Below are 21,884 nucleotides of genomic sequence, written 5' to 3' on the forward strand. Positions count from 1 at the left end.
AGAACGATTCAAGAGAAGTGCACCAAAACTTTGAGTGTCCAGTAACCTAATGGTTTTGGGTAAAAAAGGTCATATTAACTCCTTATTGATGAGCATGTATGTAGAATGAGCAGAAGAATGCAATGCACATAACTAGTGGTAGTGATACAAACTTTCAGTTGCCTCAAAATAGTCTCTAACAGCTGACTTCTGTAATACAGCAACAAATTCCCAACATTTTGTACCACGAACTTCCTCCTATTGTCAAAGAAAGCTACACAGATAAAGGTGTGGACTGCTGGAGAAGAAATACAATACAGAAAGGCAAAAATACACAGTTAGTTGGAATGATCTGAATGCCACAGTTAAGGAAATGATTTAATATTAAATACTTGCAAATCTTTGATCTAAGATAGTAATAGCAGGAATGAAAAAATTGCATGATGAGGAATTTACTTTGTAATCTTCAAAAAATATTTTTATGGTGATCAAATTAAGGAGGATGACATGGGCAGGCATGTAGCAAACGAGACATAAGAAATGCATGCAAAATATAGTCAGCAAACCTGATGGAAGAAATCACTTGGAAGACCTAGGCATGGGCAAGGGAATAATACTAGATTGCATCTCTAAGAAACACGGTGTCAGCTTACCATCTGGAATCATCTGGTTCAGGGCTAAAACCAGTGGCAGGCTCTTGTGAACCCAGTAATGAACATTCCATAAAGATGGGGAATTTATTGACCCACTGAACAACTTTTAGATTCCAAAGGTCTTTGCCCCATATAATTAGTTAGTAACAGACCTCTGAAGAATAAAAACAGTCCTACTAAGACATTATTTTTATTAAGCAGTACAAATATAATTGTTTAACGTTTAAATTTTTAAGACATTTTCTTCTTTTACACATGCAAAGAAGTAGTACTATAAACATCGATTATAATAAAAGAGTGCTCTGGTATGGGTGATGACATAAGGTAATAAAACAGATTTCCCTATTAGCTACAGTATGTTCAAAAATACATGCAATAATTATACAGCAAGGTCTCCAGATAGAGATAAAACTAGCCATAAAAATCATCCTTTTAAACCTAATTTCCTTGACAGCCTTGTTATATCAAATCGGTGCCTCCCCCCCACCAATAGGTTCCGAAGAAACTGAAACTCAGTATAAACATCATGTCACTGCAGGCTACCCAATATTAACATACAATTTGGATATTTTGTGACATAAAAGATATTAAAAATGTGTGTATGAGAATGCAAAAAAGCATGGCTGTTATGCAAAACCTACATAAAACTTGTTTAATGGTGATAAATAATAGACCACTAGAATTAAGTGTGTCAAAGTTTATATGTGGGTAGATTATAAAGACACCAACAAATTTTGTATTAAAAATTTGTTCACATGTTGACAGTTATAAATATAGTGGGGTGTGAATTTCTGAGAATATATTCAACAAATTTAACCAACAAAATCTGAAGCAGTGAAGATTATACAGAGGAATGAAAAATAAATCATGCAATTAATAATTTATAGCTTCATTATATAGACTGAAGCATTTGAAGGAACACAGATGTAAGTTCTACCCAGAAAGTAAAAGACATGCATATTAAAGCCAAATGTGCAAGTTTAAAAAAAAGGAAGTAACAAAAATCAAGTTTTCAAGACAAAAATCTTTACACAGTCCTGTCAGTGCAGAGGGTAAGAAATTGCAAGACCATTAAGAACAGAGAGCACATTAGAATTAAGGAGGCAGTCGTAGCCTACTTAAAGGTACTATCCCAGTATTAACCTCAGAAGACTGAAGAAAACCATGAACCTCAGGCAGAGCAGCCAAATAATTCCTGGGCTCAAGTCCACAGTGACTGCTACACAAAACTGGTTAACTGAAAGAAATTACACAAACCATAAAAACAGCCTTCTGAGGTGAGGGCACAGATCTAATCCGTATTTCAAGGCATTGTTTTATTATTCTGCCATGCCAGGCAACCTCCTATGAATAAATAAATAGAAATATAAACAACAAAGCCTGTATTTGAATTATTCAGTCTCTAGCTCATGTCTTATTCAGGTGTTTCACAACACTCTAATGAGACGACTTTCAATCTTCAGACAAGGTCAGACTGAAAGTTATCTGGGTCAGAACATCAACAGAATCAATTAAATGTCTGTCCCATCCAGTATCACAGACATGCAACAGATAGCATCTGTCTAAGACTATACCATACTTACATAACACTGTGTCCAACTTCTAACATGAAAATAACATTCTGAAGGCAAACCAAACCTGAAATACACATAACCATTTCCACTAACAAAATGACAGAAAAACAAGGTTCAAACAGTGCACTCACATTTGTATTACCATGTAGAAAAAATCTGCATTATTTGTAAATAAAGTACATACACAAAAAAGGCAGTCCAAATTATACAGCAGGGGTTCTCAACCATTTCCAAAGACAGGGCACAGACTCTTGGGCTGCTGCAATGTTACAAATGAGGGCAAATTACTGAAACCTCATGGAAATTTATAAAAAAATGGTACTAACATAGGCTACTATTTCAAACAGGCTCACACATTACTCAATAACTATCTGAAGAAATCAGTTACTACTTGGCAATTTAATTCAATGTTCTTGCTTGAGCAGCCTTTCAATATGAGGTTTAATTTTTGTTGCAAGCATCCCTCCAAGTGTTCATCAGTGAGACATGTCCTAGATCTTCACTGACATTCTGAACAGATGCTCACAGTGACAGGCACTGCCAAATAAAGATATCAGAAACAAATTATGCAGTTTCATCACACAGTGTCGCAGTCTGACAATAAATATAATAGCCTAAAGGCAGAATGCACAAAACTCATCAGTGGACCACAAGTTGAGAAACCCCATTACAGAGGATATGAATTAGTAAGGTTTTATGGTACTTTCAGATAGAAGTCAGATGTATTACTGCTTAAGCTAACCTGATTTATAACTTAATCATGCTTTTATGACATGAAACACAATTCACAAATTAAATAACAAACATGAGAAAGTGAGTAGGATTTGAGGTTCTCATGGCAGTGAGTACAGAGATGGCTGTCATTTGGTATGTAGCACCACAAAGTCTTGAGTAGAGTACCAGACTACATCATGCTACCACCTAGTAGACAGCCATCTATGAATAAGTGAAATCCATGCAACAAAGTTTGCAATAGATGTTTTTTTATTGTGCCAAGCAGAGGATAATAGGAATAAAAATGAGGAAAAGCATAACCCCTTAATTCTAACCAGCAGCAGACTATGGCATAAACAATGTCTCTTTTTGGTCCTTTGACATCATGCCACTGAAACAATACACTAAATTTCAACCGATAACAGAATGTCCTGCTCTGAATTCAAACAGCAGTGAAACATCAAATACAAAATTATACTGAGATGTCAGAAGATGAATGGAATATCAAGTGTCTTATGTATTAAAATATTACAACTACTTGGAACCAGTTATTCCATATTTCAGTTTTCCTCTGTGTTATCATGTTTGTAGTGCTTATAGCTAAAATATTTTAAATGTGGTCAAAGTTCAAGAAATATATGTCGGTAATATTCATTACAATTTTATTCCATGTAATATCCAAAACAATTATTACAAATTCTGCCCTCCATAAGTCCCTTGTATTTCACAGCAACAAGTCATTCTCCAATTATATCAAAACAAAGAATGCTGATTCATATGTACAGAAAGAAACAGGAGAGAAGAGAGAGAGGATATTTTAAAGAACTCTGACCTCTTTCACATAAAATAACAGAAAAAGACTTTAATGGATGTGATGCAATTCCTTCCAAGAAACCATGAAGTATTTTCCTATGACACCTGATAAATCACACAATTTTCCAGCTTTAGTGATATTTGGATACACCTAACTTTTTAACAAATTATTTCAACAAAGAGTATTAACAAGCATGTTGAGATGCTAACTCCAGTCAAATTAAACTTTAACATAACATTATATGTCACCTTGGGTATAAAGCTGCAGAGGTGCTGAAACCAAACAATTATACAAAGGCCTTTCCTTTGCCAAGTCATGTAATCATTGTGCAATTTAAACCTAACATTTTTGTACCAATAATTCTTTACTGAACATACACTATCCAAGAATTCAAAGCAACTAACTCCTCAGCACTGTAATCAAAAAATGGTCTGATTTTGACCTTATACTTAAGTAACTCTTACCCAGGAGGAAAAGCACAATATTCTAAATTCATAGCATATAAAAATAAACACACTTTTGATGGTCATGAGACAAAAAAAAATTGACAGCCATGGCAGTCAGTCTTTTCTCATCCCCTTCAATGTTTCCAAGATTTTTTAGGTATGTCTTTGGGCCCTTTAACAAGTACATTAAGTTTCAGTTTCCTGTAAAAGGATCACTGTATTCCAAACACGTCCTACATGTCGCACGTACCATATTTACCTGAATGTAAGGCAAAATTTTAAAATCATAGTTTTAGTCAAAAAACATGAGGGTGCAACCTACATTCAGCAAATACTGTTCTCATTCATGACACATTAAATGTAACATTCAAAAGCATATTTTACATGATATTATGATCATAAAAAATAGTAAAGAACTGGGAGGTCTTGTGAAAATAAAACCAAAAATTCTTCTTTTCAAGTCATATTTCACCTTAAAACAAAATTTATTTTGCAAAATAACATGTAACTTGTATGCAAACTGGATCATTCCTCAATATTTTAGGGTGCCATGACAAATACAACCTACAAGCATTTCATAGTTTTCCCAACTTCTGCATACCTGGTAGGAAGGAATCCATTTGTAAAGGAAAAGCGCCCAAAAGGATGCATTCAATTTACTCCTGAAATAAGGGTGATGATCAGGGCTCAACAAATCCATCCATGACGTATGAAAAATGAAGGTCAACAAATGCATAAGTTTTGATTTTCACATTAATAGTTTCTCCCACTCTTTTTTGATTTCTCCATATATATCGAAGTCAGTTTGAAACTGGCATGGAATAAACGTCTCTGTCAACATGACAATGACATGTTCAAAAATCAGGATGTAGAAAACAAATTACAGCACCACACACTGTCTGAATGATCCGTACCTGTATCTGGAAGATACGTCTTACGATTAAAACTTTGGTCTCACTGGTAAAATGAGACATTTGTTGACCACTGGTAATGATGAATGTGATGGCTGCCAGACAACTTACAGCTTGATAAGGACTGTAAACTGTGGTACATCTCATTCTGTCAAAGGTAAGAAATGGGGAAACCATGCAAAAACTTTGACACCAATCCCAAGATGAGGCTAACATGTTACCCTGAACCACAGAACTAAACAAATTCAAAGTGTTTTTATTTCATCCTAACACCTCCATTTACAGTATTTATGGTCTTTCTGACCTTTGTCCGCATGGTGAGAGTGAAGGAATCCAATTCTGAAGTGGGAGTGCCTAAAGAATAGAATTCATTATGACTGTAACACAGATCATGGTCAACAAAGAGAACCAGCAGCTTGGATTCCTTACTATAGAGGTAAACTGGTATTCCACACCTTTACTATATTTACAAAGGATAGAAAAGGCATGAGCAAAATCTGCAACAGATGCACAGTCGCAAAATGGCACTCTAGACCAGCAATTTACAACTAGGCCATCATACCCTCCACATTTCGGTAAGAAATCAATTTATTAATCTGAAATTCTTTTCATATTGAAATAAATTATGTAATGTGTTAATCTAAAGAGTATAAACAATTATCCCCTGAAATGTAAATTTTTTGCAACAACCTGAAGGAAATCACATAAATATTCTTTGCAAGAAATAACATAAACCATTTCTTTTAAACATTTGAAGGAGAAATGTATTCTGCTATCCAATACGAGGTGTGATTGGAATGTTTCCAGACTGCGCCTATAAAAAAAAACCGTACACTTATCTCAGGTATTAAATTCATCCATCACCCTCGAAGTAGTTCCCCTGGGAGTGAACACAACGATCCCAGCGCCGCTGCCAAGCCTGGAAGCATCCCTGGAAATCTTTCTTTGTCAGCCTGTCAAGCACCATCTGCGATTCTGCCTGAATCTCTTCTATCGTCTCAAATCTCCGTCCCTTTAGCTGAATTTTCATCTTTGGGAAGAGGAAGAAGTCACACGGAGCTTAGAAAGGAAGTTGGGGTCGGTTCTTGCAAGATCTTTGAGCTCCTGACAAACGAGAAGTCGATTCTGCTTCTGGTCCTCAGACAGGATGTGTCGCATGTGGAGTTCTTCCTTTAGAATCAGCTGACAGGTCCCATAGCCTATCCCAACAATGTCGCACAAGTCGTTGATGGTACGACGTCGATCTTCGTGAATGGCCTGCCGAATCTTCGTAACATTTTCGGGCGTTGTGCTCGAAGATGGTCGTCCAGAACGCTCGTCATCATCGACAGAGGTTCGGCTATTTTTAAAACGTGAATGCCACACAAAAGTTTGTGCACAACCCATTGCGGACTCCCCACATGCTTGCTTTAGCATTTCATACGTTTCCGTAGCCGTTTTGGCGAGTCTTTGGCAAAATTTGATGCACACGCCATTCCGAAATCGCAGGAGGGTCGGTGTAATGCACTACCAAAACGCCCGTAACTAAGAAACAAATGCTAATTCGATGATGCCGGCTGGCACACTGATTCACTATGAATGTAGGCCGCACCCCCTGGCGGCAGAAGCTCGTACTAGATCCGGTTCGCCCTCTATTGACACAGTCTTGAAACTTTCCGATCGCACCTCGTAATGGAGAATATAACTTGTCACAGCACAACACTAATTAAAAAGTAGTAGTAATATATGCCTAAATTAGGGGAAATGAGTGGTCAGGATGACTTTCCTCTGAAAATAACTGAACACGACAACTATGTTGTCAACCAGATCCTGTAAAGAAAATTATATCTGTATTAACAGAATTATTATGGATGATGCTTTCATGAACAAACTGTGGCTTCCCTTTCAAACATGATGCTACCTCATAGTCAGCTGAAGTCAAAAGTACAAAACAAAAACTGTGTCTGTGTCAGCAAGTCAGTGCAGACAATTTATTGAACTAGTAGCCACATACTATACTTTACTGAAGTCAATTTCTTCCTTTATAATTTTTTGTTGATTTAATATTCCTTCCACAAAAAAACAAATCACAAATAAATAAATACAGCACTCAAGAGTGGTGACTGGAGTTAGTCATCACTACACACTCCTAACATATTCTGTAATCTCATACAAATTATTATCACAAATATATTTCCAACAACCTGTAACTTGAACACAAACAAGCTTTTGCATTGTTACAAAAATTAACTTGTGCAGTGTTTATGATAGGTAACTATTTGGAGTTACACAGTACAGACTAGTAAATGGGTAAGTCACTCTCGACAAGCAGCAGTAGCTATACAGCCACTCTTACATCCATGGAAACACCATCTGTTCAATACTGCATCATCCTGCTTTTGAGCAAATGTTGGGATGTTTCACAGATACCAGATTGCTTCAGTCATTCTAACCTGGTTCACTGGTCACATGAGTCAAAAGCTTGTCGTATGTTTCTGTTCAGGGGCATCTTGTAGCTTTTCCTGTCTTTCCCGCTGTTGGGCAATACGACGGCTACGACGCAGACCTCTTGAACCTTGGTCTGATGGGTATAAGGTATCTACATCTTCATCCTCCAAGTCCAATTTTGTCTTCCCTGAGTAGGTCCATTTCCCCAGTGTTCCATCCACTGTCAAACAAAAAATGATGTTTGTAACAGTATTCTACATGCATACATTCTCTATACCAGAAAATTGTTGCTGGCTCTTAAATTGTTGGTCTGCCTCCTTATCCAAAGAAATGTCTGTTTTGCCCTGCTTTAATTGCTCGGCCTGGTACCTACAGAAGCAAAGGTTATCTTCTCACATTGATATTACATACCCACCTCAGTATGGAAACAGCAAGGAACTCTATAAAAAGTGAATTGAAATTACCTTCAAAAGTGAATTAGTATTTGCATAATACAAGATCAATTTTCTGATATTACTTTTATACAACAGAGCAAAACTTACCGATGTACTTATGAGTTCCTGTCTGTGCAGATGCCACGATACATCTCAAACACAAGCCCTATGTCCAGACAACACACTGTGCACTTTACCCGTAAGGACATCATAAACTGAAAGAAGGAAAAAGTAGTCACTGTTACATATATAAAATAACATGGTAACACCAACATACAAATGATACATAAATTGAGAGGCATCTGGAATAAGAACAGCTATGATATAATCAAATTTAAATCAGGCAAAGCCAGATATAATAAGAACTATGAGGTTGGCATGTCTATTGTGAGTGTTATATTGCAGACAAATATTATTATTCATTAATTTGGTAACAAATTTCAATTAAAACCTTGAATACACATTACATCCCCATATCAGTGAAAACACAGCCCACCTCCTTCATAGCTGAACCATCACTAAAATGGACTGCTTTACTATTACCAAGGTGGGCTGAGGGCTGGGAGGTCAAATATGGTATAAGTTGTGTCATTAACCACAATACAAACATTTCAGCTCTACAGTGCATTTGGAAAGTCACTGTGTAGTTGTGGTTACATAGTAATGCACAACCTGGCAACACTGGCACTGGCAATATTGGCAGATCATGGTTAACTGCAAACAATAACTTTCAAACACTCTATACCACTGAAAAAAGTCAAGATTCTGTTAATTCACCTTTACTATCATTGAGGCCTTAATTTAAATGTCATAATATTATATTATGTCAGTTTTTTTAATCATAATCAAGTAAAGTGATACAACCAGTAATATACTTACTGATTACTCTCCCAGCTGACAACCTGTATAAATGTAACGCTGTCCTGTGGTGAACTCTGGTGAGAAGTGACATCTCACAGGAGTCTGAAGAACACAGTGACCTCGGTATGTCATCACAGATGTGTCTCCCTCCAGGTTTTCCTTTGGGTTGCTCACTGCCAAAATATTTATTACACAAATCAACATTAACAAGTTTTTTTACAATTTACCTAACAAACAAGTCTGCAATTAAAGGAGACAATCATTTTCAACTCTTTGCCACAATGATAAAATGATGAAGTTCCAAATCTAATTTACTTGACAACATTTACTGCAGGTTAAACAGACAAAATTTCCTCAGAACAAAAAAGATTAGTTCAACAACTAAAAGAGATATGAATTTTCACATTGCCAACCGGCTTCCGCCAGTCTTTAGCGAGTCGAGTTGAGCATAGTAAGTTGTAGAGTGGATCTAGAGTTATTGAATTAATGGATTTTTTATTCTCCTGCTCTTCACAAAGGCTGAGACATGGATTTCCTATTTATTATTAATATTATTATTTCGTTATCTTGAGAGTTTGTATGTGATTTTTAAGCATTAAAATGATAGCAGCGACACACGTCGGCCACATCAACGAAGTTACTTGAATTCCGGCTAACCTAACAGCTGATACGGACTTACGACCGGGTCACTTGTCATATTCAGACATTGTTAATTGTTTTCAGTCTTTAATTTCTCGTCTAGCGGAAAGTTTCTGTTGAGTGAACAGCTTAATTTCTCAGGATTAATCATTAACCGACTTGTATCCTGTAATTAAAACTTTGAAACGTCTCCTAACAAGCTGATTATAAAAGTAAATCGTTATCTGACACAGCCTTAATTTCTGTTCATATAAATGAATTCTTCTTAATATCTTCTGTTAGAAACGAAAATCAATTGCAGTGCAAACACAAACAGCCAAGGCACCTGCATTTTGTGTGTGACTGGGACAAAAGTTCAATAAGAAATATTAACTTCATGAAGTTGCAGAGAATTCTTGGACTATAAAATAACTCATTTTGTGTCTGTCCTCAGGTAAATCCTACGGAAATGTACCCTTCAGGAGCTACAGGACCCAGTATGAGGGAGCTGAAGAGCATTGAAAATAACATTGGATGGCTGGCAGCAGACAGTAAGTGTCCTTTAATTCTGTGCATGCAGTAAATTGTGGAGTACAGTCTGTAAATCTCATCAGTATGATGTTCTGTCAATTATGATGCTTATGCATCTTTCTAGATGTCCAGATATGAACCCCATAATTTCAAAGTGATGTTAGCAAAGGGAAAACAAAAAGTGTTAAATGGACTGTAATAAGAATTCTCCACATGAAATCAATTTTGGTTTATTATAGTCACTCTCAGACATTTTAAATTTGCTGGACTTGAAAGAATCATTTTCTAGTGTTGAATTATGTACTTTTACTTTGCTCTCTGAGAGTTGAGACCAAGAATACTTAATTTTGTGTCCACGTGTCAGAAGCGAACTTATTTCTTGCGCCTCAGTCTCTAGTGAGGAGGAAGAGCTCTGTCTGATGGGCCCTCCAGGGTAGACACCCTTCCCTCTTTCAGCAAGACTCAATCAGAGCTAGCCTGTTTAACGACGTCCTCGTTGAGATGAAAACACAAAACTGTGCGTCTCTTATTCACAATTCACATATTCTCTGTTATACTGATGTTACTGAAACCTCGCTCCTTTTTTACACACAACCACATTCAGAAACGTCAACAGCGCATTTTATTACTTACGCTTCATATGTCTGTAACTATTCAGTAAAGAAAGGGTCAGGTACACTGGAGATAGTCATGTTTCTTTATATACTGATGGCCATATTCTGATTATTATAGTTTTTATACATGGATGCCATCATTCTTTCAGGAAAAACTCAGGAACACCAGCAGCTGGAAGTTACAGGGCTGCCAGAGAAGATCGAAGGGAAGAGGAATGCGAAAAGGTGCCAAAAAACATCAAAGTGTTCAAAGATACCGAGGCCGCCTAACGCCTTCGTCATCTTCTCCAATGAATGGAGAAAAAAACTGGCTGCCCTGTACCCTGCAGACAGCAACAATTAGATCAGCATGAGGTAAGTTGCAATACAAAATGTACTTCATGACAATTACTTGTTAATAATTTAATGTGCAGAGCATTCGTGAATGACAGATTGTCTTCAAAGATATTCAAATTCAGCGGACATGTATGATCATTGAACATACGTGAACGATGATAAACATGGCGACGGTGCGAACCTGTAAAATTATATGTGAGAAATTTCTCATGTTCAGAACGCGCACTTAGAAATTTGTACTTCTAAAAGGGGGGGGGGGGGGATATTTCGTGACGACACTGATAATTGTGGTGACGATAAACTATGTAACCTAATAATTAAAAAAATATTGACTCTTGCAAGATTCGATTCATAAAGTCAGCACTTTAACCTGTTGACGCGGAAGTTTAAATACCCAGCATATACCGCTGTTGTGCTGTTCCGGCGGTAGTATTTTTTAAATGCCCGTTTAAATTTTGCTGTAAAATACGTTTTTTTCCATAACTTTTGAACTATATGAGATATATTTATGAATTTTTCACTGAAATCCTCTTAAAAGATGGTTTTGTAATCTTACCTTATAAGATGAGCACTCTGTGTGTGACCAATGGGAGCAAGTGGATCAGAAGTTGATTTTTGTGTGGTAGTCCTTGAAACAGCCATCCATACACAACCCTGCCTCACACTCACTACACCAATAAGTCGTATCTTTCCTTCTCCCACGTTTCCTGCACACCACACATCTTCTTTGAGGTGTTGCCTTCCTTCCGGTGGCAGGAATACGCTCCGGAAAATGTCTTTCCATCAGTCTTTTAGGTGGCGGCTCAATTGTCGGACGGCCGTATACAGGACGAGGAACACCAGGACCGTGTTTTTCTATGAGGCCTTGGGCTAATGAAAGTCTGAATTTCAAGGTGTCTAACGTTTTGGTATGTGGAACAGACCGGTACATGACCATTGCGTTATGTATCGATACATTCAGCAGTCTCTTGAACAATGTCATGTACCACTTCGTTCCTCGTTTTTGTTCCAGCAAGTACGGCTGGAGCATCTGATCTTTCAGATCAACTCCCAGCATGTGTTTATTGTAGTCAAGAACTACCAGAGGCTTTTTCTCTTCTCGCTTGGCTCTGTTGACAGTCACACACATATCATCCTTGTGGTATGTGGAAATCATCGTGACTCTCTTCTTATCTTGCCACGCGAGGACTGACATATCGCCAGAGTGTTGACCACAGCGCTCTCCTTTCTTAAATTTCATATTCTTCACTGAAGGAGGGACATTCTTCCTGTTGGCACGTAAAGTTCCAACACAGTCTGTTCTTTTGGACTTTATAAAACGTGCCAAATCCGGTGAATTATAAAAATTGTCCATCCACACTGTGTGTCCACGACCAAGAAGAGGTTCTAGCAGTTTGACTACAATTGCTGCAGTTTTGTTTGTTTCTGCAGTCACAAATTGATTTGACAGTTCCATGTCTTTTCCAGTATAAACCAGAAAAGACCACACATAGCCAGAGCTAGACTCGCATAGTTCAAACGTTTTGATTCCAAATTTTGCAGCCTTGAGGGGTATGTATTGTCTGAAGGACAAACGACCTTTCCATAGAGTCAAGGACTCGTCTATCGAAATGTTCTGGGATGGAAGATACAAATTTTGAAACTTGTTATTCAGGTGCTGAATGACTGGATAAATTTTGAAAAGTTTGGGAGGTCCTTGATATTCATTTTGCTTACTGTTATCTGCAAAATGTAGAAATTTGGTAATTATCTCTAGTCTTTCCAGAGGTAAAGTTTCAGGAAAAAACGGAGTGTACAGCAACCGGTTCTTTGCATAATAAGATCTGATTGTAGGCTTTTGAACAATGCCCATCAACATAAATAGAGCCAAAACCACGTAAATTTCGTCTACTGTGACATCTTGCCACTTCCTAATCCTAGATCGAAATGTGAGAGGATGGGCACTTTTAGAAATTTCTTGCTTAGCATATCTGTTGGTTTCATCTACAATGAGCTGCACAAGAGCTGTATCGAAAATGTTTTCGAATGAACTCACGACATCTAGTTCAGCCGTGTCGAACCGAGGACCATATACATTACAAAATGCTTCTCTTGAAGCAGGAAATGAGTCTATATTTTCCCACAAATACTTGCCGGAAACAATACCTGAATTTGCTTCTACAATTTCTTCCTGGCTTTCGCCACCACTAATGTCACTCTCATTATCACTAATCGCTAACGTTCCCGGTGTCACCAACTGTGTATAGTCAAAGTCTACACTCTCAGTGTCCGAGCTACTATAATTGTCAATTTCGTCGTCTAATAATTCGTCTAGAAGTGATATTTGTTCAGCATCAGATAACACACGACTGCTTGAAGGATTCTCCATTGTAAAACTGAGGCCAGTCGTTTATTTTTAGACTCCCAGGTAGTCACCCAAAAGAAACTGTACAAGGTTGCCGGATCTTCACACACAGAAAACTTTCCACAACAGAGTACTACAAACCTCATTGCGCTGGCATTAATCGTTACAAAGTTATGAGCTGAAGAAATTAGGCTTAAAGCCGGACGTAATACTACGTACAGCTGCAATCCCCAGGATTTAAATGCCGGACGTAATTTTACGCCACTCGACGGTGAGGAGTTAAGTTGAAGGCTAATTTGCTTTCCATTGCTGGATTATAAATTTATATTTACCTTATTATAAAATGAACACAGGATATATAGGGCAGTAGAGAAGTAGAATTCATAAGTCCGCCCGGAGCTATTCTTTTACTGTAAAAGTGCAAAGATCCAAAATTGACAGAGAAAGCATGAGGTGAATTTGAATTGGATATCTTATTTCCCTTTGCTGAAAATGTTCTGATCGTCGAGAACAGGTGAAACATTTTGCACACCGTCATACGCCACTGCCTTTGCCTTTACCCAGCTGCAACCCTTGGATGATGGTCCTGCAACCTGCCTGTGTTCATACAAGTTTTGCTTTTTCTATTTGCAGACTTGGATGTATGTGGAGGGCGCTAGATGGTGTGCAGAAGGAGGAGTATTTTGCCCGAGTGCGCCAGGCGGACGCGGAACACAAGACAAAATATCCCGGTAAGTAATTAATTCTCTTTTAACGTCAATAAGCAGCAGAACACTTCCAAAAAATGTACCCGAGAATTAAGAGGAGAATCACAGATTCAGATTTATTTGGGATTGACTACTAGCGATTTTAAGAAAGAGAACTTTGGACGAGTATTTACTTTTAACAACATATTTTAAGATTTGAGTCGATCAGAGCTGGAGTGGCAAAAGTCAACAAAAGCACAGAAGGCGTATTTTTTTCCTTATATTTTGAGTTCATTTCCTGCCAAGTCTACACTGCACCAATACCCAGAATTTAATCATCTTCCTCAGCCTCACCACCGCGAAAACCCATCAAAGTCTTAAAGTGACTTCAACCTCGATACAGAGGCAGTACTTTACCCGGAAGACCTCCCTTTGAAGTCACTTCATTGTCATTAATTTTTGTTTCGTTTTAATAATCATAATGGAAATATTAATTTTGAATTATCAGCAGCTTTCACGGCGACTAATTCGATGCCAACGTTTCGAAGAAAGATACATTGTACTGTTCATGTCTTTCTGTAATATATGATTTATGAATGTCGCTGATTTTCCTTCTCTGATGTCAAATCACGCGATCACAAGCGACCGTTAACGGAATGCTGTGACCTGAATGTCATTCTTTCCGATTTCAGATTACATCTACAACCCAAACGAGGTCCGCAGAGAAAAGCGCCTCCGGGAGCAGGCCCGTAAAAGGAAGTTGAGGCGCCCTAGACGCCAGTCGGCGAAGCGACGCCCCACCACCGAGCAGAAAAGCAGCGCCCTTCCCCTCCCCATCCAGGAACAGGAAGATCAATGGGGAGGATTCCCAACCACACAAGGCGTCGCTTCGTCAGAGGTAAGTCGTCGTTATTACTATTTGGACGAACTCACTCGCCTGCCATCTGTCGCTTGCACATGGAAAACAAACAAGCGTGGAATGTCAGAGGCGAAAGATGACCAGAGTAAACTCCCGATTGCCCCCGTTTGTAGGAGCGCATTGCAGTTGAATTTATTTAGGATATTCCACTATTTAAATCCCTGAAACTCTGCTCTAAGTTTTAAACATTAATTTATCCGCCTTTCTGTTTCTTTAAAAATAAACTGGCTGTGGACAGGAAAGATATGTTACAAATAGTTTATATTTATAAGGACATTAATTATGCACACGTCACCATTTTTCTTGACCTACGAATATTACGTCATTTCCTACTTGAGCACTGAAATCTCCTATAATTAAACTTTTACTCCTGTTAGCCATTTCTGTTGGGTTTACATCAAAATCCTCTGTCACATTTTCACCAGATCCCATTTGGAAAGAGTGCATCTGCAAAATATCCACATTAATTTCCATCGTACTATTATATCGCATGTCGTATCAGTACTTTGTTTCATTGGTTGCAGCCCACTAATCCACCACTTTCTGAATTTCAGGGACAAAACACAGCAGAAATGACAAGCTCGCTGAGCTTCGTAGATGAATGGTTAATGGACGCCGACCTTCAGCAGTTCATTAATAAAGAGGTTAGTGTCAACTCTCTTTGGATTACAACAATTACGTGGGCCGAACACTGATTCGTGAAAGCATTTGACCTATTTCCAGCCCTCCAGAAAGTAAAGTAAAGTTTGTCCAACTATGCGCCATGTAGGCGTTTGGGGGGAGTGGAGGTATAGCTCCTCTCTTCCTTGACCTCGGCACTAGATGGGGGTGAGTGGTCAGCATCACGCCCCGGCCGGCTTTACCCCCGGGAAAGGACCCCGGTACCCATTGTAGAGGAGGCTGGGTGGGCCCCAGAGCCGGTCTGGACGCAGAGGCTAGAGGAAAAATCCTCTGCCACCGTCGGGGATCGAACCCCGGTCGTCCAGTCCGTAGCTGGTCACTATACTGACTGAGCTATCCCGGCTCATAGCCCTCCAGAAGTTACCCCAAAAACTGCTGAATCAGGTTGAAGCCTGTAATTTATATAAAAGTCCATGCAACTAGAATAAGCCCAGTGTCTTTCACCGTGAGCTTCGTCACAAATTCCTTCACAACTTGCATCCTTAGAGATGTGTTTCTATACTTGTTACCCATTGTTTCAGTTGCTATTCTGATACTAATGTTCATTTCCTTTACAGATCCCAGAAATGGACGAAGAGCAATATGCCCCTATTTGGGAAGAAATAGTAAAATCGTTTAGTTTCTGATAAATTGTTGAATTATTAATTTTTTGTAAAATATTTGTTTCTAAATAGTTACATTGTTTAGTTTTTGTTAGTTTAATTATTAATATTTTTAAAATAGTTGTTTCTAAATAGTTAAATTGTTTAGTGTTTGTTAAATAGTTCAATTATTAATTTTTTGTAAAATAGTTGTTTCTAAATAGTTAAATTGTTTAGTTTTTGTTAGTTTAATTATTAATATTTTTAAAATAGTTGTTTCTAAATAGTTAAATTGTTTAGTTTTTGTTAAATAGTTCAATTATTAATTTTTTGTAAAATAGTTGTTTCTAAATAGTTAAATTGTTTAGTTTTTGTTAAATAGTTGAATTATTAATTTTTTGTAAAATATTTGTTTCTAAATAGTTAAATTGTTCAGTTTTTGTTAAATAGTTGTACGAGCCAATCCGCACCTTGTCGAAGGCAAATTCCTTAGCAGTTCCTAAAATCCATTTACACATTCACCCTGTCCCATTCACAATTCATAACAAACTTAGCATCCGCCATTTAAAGCCGCCTGTGAGATTAATTAAAGTCTGTGGCACCATAATCTAAAAAAAATTGATCCAATTCCTGCCCCCCTTAAAACACGCCCAAAATATCGGCTTTATCCAATCGCATTAAATTAACATGTTGGTATCGGCTACCCCCAGTTTCCTGGTTCTTCTCAGTTACTTTAAAGCAAGCACAGAATGTACTCTCGCGATTTATCATTCATAACCATCCTGTCGTGTTTAATTAATGGATACGCAACATTATCAGTTGATAGAGTGTTGAAGGAACAAGAATGAAACACCATCTTCTCAGTCATGTTGAACGCCTTCTAACAGTAGCTGGCCTAAAAGCTTCAAGGCTCTGACATCACTCCAGAGATCACGGCCTCCTGACAGCCTAATTTCTCGATTTTGCATGTACAGTTCACGCTTGAGGTGAAAACCAATTGTCGGCAGTTGGTAGTCAGTCTAGTGCTTTAAAAACATTCGCGTGTACAAGAACTTATCAATGGGGCACATTTACATACATCGTTTATTTTTATCCACCAAACCACGTGCTTTATTCAGCCGCCGGTCGAATGCGGTAAATTACATTACCACAAAAACGTTTCTGATATTGAACAGCACTTTACTTTTGAGACATCTGGTAGCATCCGTGTTAGTCAAGAGCAATTCAAAATGAAGCTAGTTTTGTGCTTCCAAATAATAAAATAGGATTTATCAATGGATGTAATGCTCCTGTGCTACTCTGAACTACTTAAAATGCGTCGTTAAATAAACCACTAATAAATAAAAATACATGGACTACTACAACCACACAAAATCAACAGATTAATTTGGAAACACCCGGTAGCTAATGGGCCTCATCATTAAACGTGCGTCGTTTAATACGCCCGTAAAATTACCCTAGAAACCAACAACCTAACAGAGACTCGATCCGAGGACTGTGTATCCGTGTTTGTGACCTTAGACCCCGAAATTTCCTCTCCGAAACGAAAGAACTTTTCATTGACGTCATTCTTTTATCGCGGTTGCGTTCCCGTCAACAGAAACCATCCTGTCGGGACTCCAACTCAGTGTCGAGGCCTTCCTTTCCGTAATCTCCTATTCGAAGCAAAAAACTCTGATCCTGGCGCCCTTCTTCTGTCTCGCTTAGTTTCCGCCCTTGAAGGAAATCGAACCCAGGACACTTTTCCCCAGAGTTCTGACCTTCCTGCGTTCTCTCATTAGTCAAAATTAATAATCGGGATTCGAAGGAAGGAAACACTTTTCCTCGCCCAGGGGTGATGGGTACAACAGTGCCCGGGCCCCTCAAAAATCGTCTTTAAAATTAAACAAGTATAATAAAATACGACGATAATTTTAAACAAGGGCAAATTAAATTACAAAATTTACTTCAAGCCTCTTTTCATTACCTTTAAATTTATTTCCTTTTACACAGAAAGTATTTAATATTAATTATTGACTTCGTATATTTAGGATGGAATGTAACCAAATTATAACTTGGAGTATTAAAATTTGTATTTCTTTAACTACAAATAATGTGTAAATACGAAACGCAGTCGTTCTTATAAAATACGAAAACCTGCGCGAGAAAGATTGGAATTCGTAAAGCACACCTGTGACGCACACGTCCAACAGTCTCGGATGGCAGGCCATAAGGTTCATTTTTCATTTCTTATGCACGCCTGAATGAACCGAATTGAGCGCCTTTTCACACTGTTGCGCAATACGTGACGTCAGCAGTTGCCAACCGTCTTCCGCCAGTTTTTAGCGAATTGTGCTACGAAGAGGTTGTCGTTTAAGTGCTTTTAGATACGTGTATTTACGTTTTATAACAATACAGCACAAAGCATCAGAAATAAATAATTAAAATGGGGAAACATGAAGTAGGTGACCCAAAGTATATTGCGAATAAAATCAAATCGAAAAGACTACAAAAACTAAGGCTGTTTTGTCAAATGTGTTACAAGCAGTGCCGTGACCAGAACGGCTTTAAATGCCATATAATGTCGGAGTCCCATCAGCGGCAACTGCTGTTATTTGAGGACAACGCAAATAAATATATTGACGAGTTTTCAGACGAATTTGAAGATGGTTATTTAGAATTGTTAAAACGTCAGTTTGGAACAAAGCGTGTTCATGCAAATCGTGTGTACCAGGATTATATATCGCAGCGTCACCATTTACATATGAATTCTACACAGTGGGAAACATTGACAGACTTTGTGAAATGGCTTGGAAGGGAAGGGAAGTGTGTGGTGGATGAAAGTGAAAAAGGATGGTATGTACAATACATAGATCGTGATCCTGAAACCATTGCATTGCAACAGGACCTTGTCCGCAAGGAGAAAATGGACAGAGATGATCAGGAGAAAATGATGGCATTTATTGAAAAGCAAATCGAGAAGGGTAAAGAATGTGCCAAGAGTGACTCTCCTGTCTTTACAGAATTTGTGCGGCCAGTTGAGGAAGATAAAATAGTTGTAAATTTGAACTTGGAAGGAAAAAGAATTGAAGGTAATAGAACTCTAGTGTCAAGCAATCCTCTCAAAAACGACTATAATAAAGGAGTATCTTCTTCAGCTGGAAATAAGAACAAAGATTCAAAGGAACATAAAAATAAGGTGGAACGAAGAAAAGCATCAGCCTTTGATGACATTATTAAATATGAAGAGAGCAAGAAGAAACGTACAAATAGAAACGATTTTTGGTTGGTTCAAGGAATTATTGTGAAAGTGGTAGAAAAATCTCTGGGTGACAAATACTACAAAAAGAAGGGTGTTGTGACTCAAGTGTTAAACAAATATGTAGCTATTGTCTCCATGTTGGATAGTAGACAAAAACTGAAACTGGACCAGTTGCACCTACAGACGGTGATACCTGCACTCGGGCGGCCTGTACGCATTGTGAAAGGAGCTTACCGTGGATACAGTGCTAAACTTAAGGAATTGGATGAGAGCAAATTCTGTGCAACGATTGAATTTTCATCAGGCCCCTTGAAAGGCAGAATAATTGATAAAGTTGAATATGAAGACATTTGTAAAGTACATAATGTAGATGTATAAATGCCACAGAGTTTCATGTTACATTAAGTGCAACTTCATGAAAGATGTAAGATTTTAGGTTTTCGCAGCAGTGAGTATGAAGATTTCTGTCGTTTAGTGTTTGTTAGTTTAATTATTATTTTTTTCTAAAATAGTTGTTACAAAATAGTTAAATTGTTTAGTTTTTGTTAGTGTAATTATTAATTTTTTCTAAAATAGTTATTTCTAAATAGTTAAATTGTTTAGTTTTTGTTAAATAGTTCAATTATTAATTTTTTGTAAAATAGTTTTCTAAATAGTTAAATTGTTTAGTTTTTGTTAGTTTAATTATTAATTTTTTCTAAAATAGTTATTTCTAAATAGTTAAATTATTTAGTTTTTGTTAAATAGTTCAATTATTAATTTTTTGTAAAATAGTTGTTTCTAAATAGTTAAATTGTTTAGTTTTTGTTAGTTTAATCATTAATATTTTTTAAAATAGTTGTTTCCAAATAGTTAAATTGTTTAGTGTTTGTTAAATAGTTCAATTATTAATTTTTTGTAAAATAGTTGTTTCTAAATAGTTAAATTGTTTAGTTTTTGTTAAATAGTTAAATTATTTTTTTGTAAAATAGTTGTTTTTAAATAGTTAAATTGTTCAGTTTTTGTTAAATAGTTATATTATTAATTTTTTGTAAAATATTTCTTTTTAAATAGTTAAATTGTTTAGTTTTTGTTACATAGTTAAATTATTAATTTTTTGTAAAATAGTTGTTTTTAAATAGTTAAATTGTTCAGTTTTTGTTAAATAGTTAAATTATTAATTTTTTGTAAAATAGTTGTTTTTAAATAGTTAAATTGTTTAGTTTTTGTTAAATAGTTAAATTATTAATTTTTTGTAAAATAGTTGTTTCTAAATAGTTAAATTGTTTAGTTTTTGTTAAATAGTTAAAAAAATTTTTTTGTAAAATAGTTGTTTTTAAATAGTTAAATTGTTCAGTTTTTGTTAAATAGTTAAATTATTAATTTTTTGTAAAATAGTTGTTTTTAAATAGTTAAATTGTTCAGTTTTTGTTAAATAGTTAAATTATTAATTTTTTGTAAAATAGTTGTTTTTAAATAGTTAAATTGTTCAGTTTTTGTTAAATTATTAATTTTTTGTAAAATAGTTGTTTTTAAATAGTTAAATTGTTTAGTTTTTGTTAAATAGTTAAATTATTAATTTTTTGTAAAATAGTTGTTTTTAAATAGTTAAATTGTTTTAGATTTTGTTAAACACTTAAATTGTTAAATAGTTTCTAATTAAATATGAATTATATATTTAAGGATATTAAATAAAAAACATGTTCATAAAATTCTCTGTTGTTATTTTGGCAAAGTAATATTTGAAAGAACTTGTAGCCCTCAGTGCACTAGAGGTTAATGTGATTGCCACTGGACCCAAGGTACGCGGGTTCAAACCTGTCCGAGGTCGATGGATTTTTAAGGGGTCTTAAAATCCATAGCACAACTTCCTTCGGAGGGGAATTAAAGCCGGCGGTCCCATGCCTTAGATTTAGGACACGAAAAAGCGTGAACGAGATGTTTCGTAAGCAAAACTCGCTGACCACATATCTCCTGATTCCTACTAGATGGCTCTAGCAGACAAAAATAAGGACTGATTAGAAATTGTGCGGAGGCAGTGGGCTGGTCACTCACTACTGGCAAATGCACACTTCGAAAAGACCAGGAAGAGAGAACATTTTAACTTGGTACCACAAAACACGAGTATGTGTACTGAAACAATTAGTAACAATATTCTGATGTGGGGGAACATTTTTTATTCCAACATTCTCAAGGTAACAAATCATCGCTGCTACTTACACTACATGACTGAAACTTCGGGCTCTGAATGCATGTTCTTGTAGGAGATCCCAAACAACCCAAAAGGCTCAAAATTTTAATCACTTTTCGCTTATGTAAGACATGCTTAATTTCGCCCACAGTTTAACAACGAACCCCTCCACATTTGTCATATTACCAGTCAACTTTCGTTCTATGTAGGATTTGAGGTTGTGATGATGCAAGCAATTTTTACTTTTTATTTTATCATACAAGTATCAAAACCTAGCTCAGTGTTCTGCCAACATCTCTCTGGAGTCAGCTTGATTGTGTATGAATATAAACAATTAGTCCTATTTAATG

The 21,884-nt window shown here is 36.7% G+C and overlaps 1 protein-coding gene, 1 long non-coding RNA gene and 1 pseudogene across 2 annotated transcripts; 2 read left to right on the plus strand and 1 right to left on the minus strand.

Annotated features, from left to right (window-relative positions):
- Nucleotides 1–3,565: 3,565 nt before the first annotated feature.
- On the minus strand, nt 3,566–8,984 carry LOC147874064 (uncharacterized). Its single transcript, XR_015534763.1, has 3 exons — nt 8,832–8,984; nt 8,061–8,167; nt 3,566–7,738 (listed from the first exon to the last, which is right to left on the minus strand). It is a non-coding gene; the product is annotated as an uncharacterized LOC147874064 (long non-coding RNA).
- A 686-nt stretch (nt 8,985–9,670) lies between these two features.
- Nucleotides 9,671–16,168, plus strand: LOC147874065 (uncharacterized). Its single transcript, XM_087347532.1, has 6 exons — nt 9,671–9,982; nt 10,726–10,930; nt 13,890–13,987; nt 14,635–14,840; nt 15,416–15,505; nt 16,100–16,168. Exons 2-6 carry the CDS (start codon nt 10,926–10,928, stop codon nt 16,166–16,168), a joined length of 468 nt encoding a protein of 155 aa, XP_087203658.1. The 5' UTR covers nt 9,671–9,982; nt 10,726–10,925.
- A 2,268-nt stretch (nt 16,169–18,436) lies between these two features.
- LOC147874066 (DNA/RNA-binding protein KIN17 pseudogene) lies at nt 18,437–19,825 on the plus strand (annotated as a pseudogene).
- Nucleotides 19,826–21,884: the final 2,059 nt, after the last annotated feature.

The sequence above is a fragment of the Zootermopsis nevadensis genome, unplaced genomic scaffold, assembly GCF_977971745.1.
Source record: "Zootermopsis nevadensis isolate Lab colony 2312 unplaced genomic scaffold, Znev_1.0 Znev_ptg000011l, whole genome shotgun sequence".
In the NCBI taxonomy this organism is placed as follows: Eukaryota; Metazoa; Arthropoda; class Insecta; order Blattodea; family Termopsidae; genus Zootermopsis; species Zootermopsis nevadensis.

Excerpts from the sequence above, each read along its gene's own strand:
- LOC147874065 (XM_087347532.1), top strand. Across the intron at positions 13,988-14,634 it reads ACACAAGACAAAATATCCCG|ATTACATCTACAACCCAAAC; the intron begins GTAAGTAATTAA and ends TTCCGATTTCAG. Across the intron at positions 14,841-15,415 it reads AAGGCGTCGCTTCGTCAGAG|GGACAAAACACAGCAGAAAT; the intron begins GTAAGTCGTCGT and ends TCTGAATTTCAG.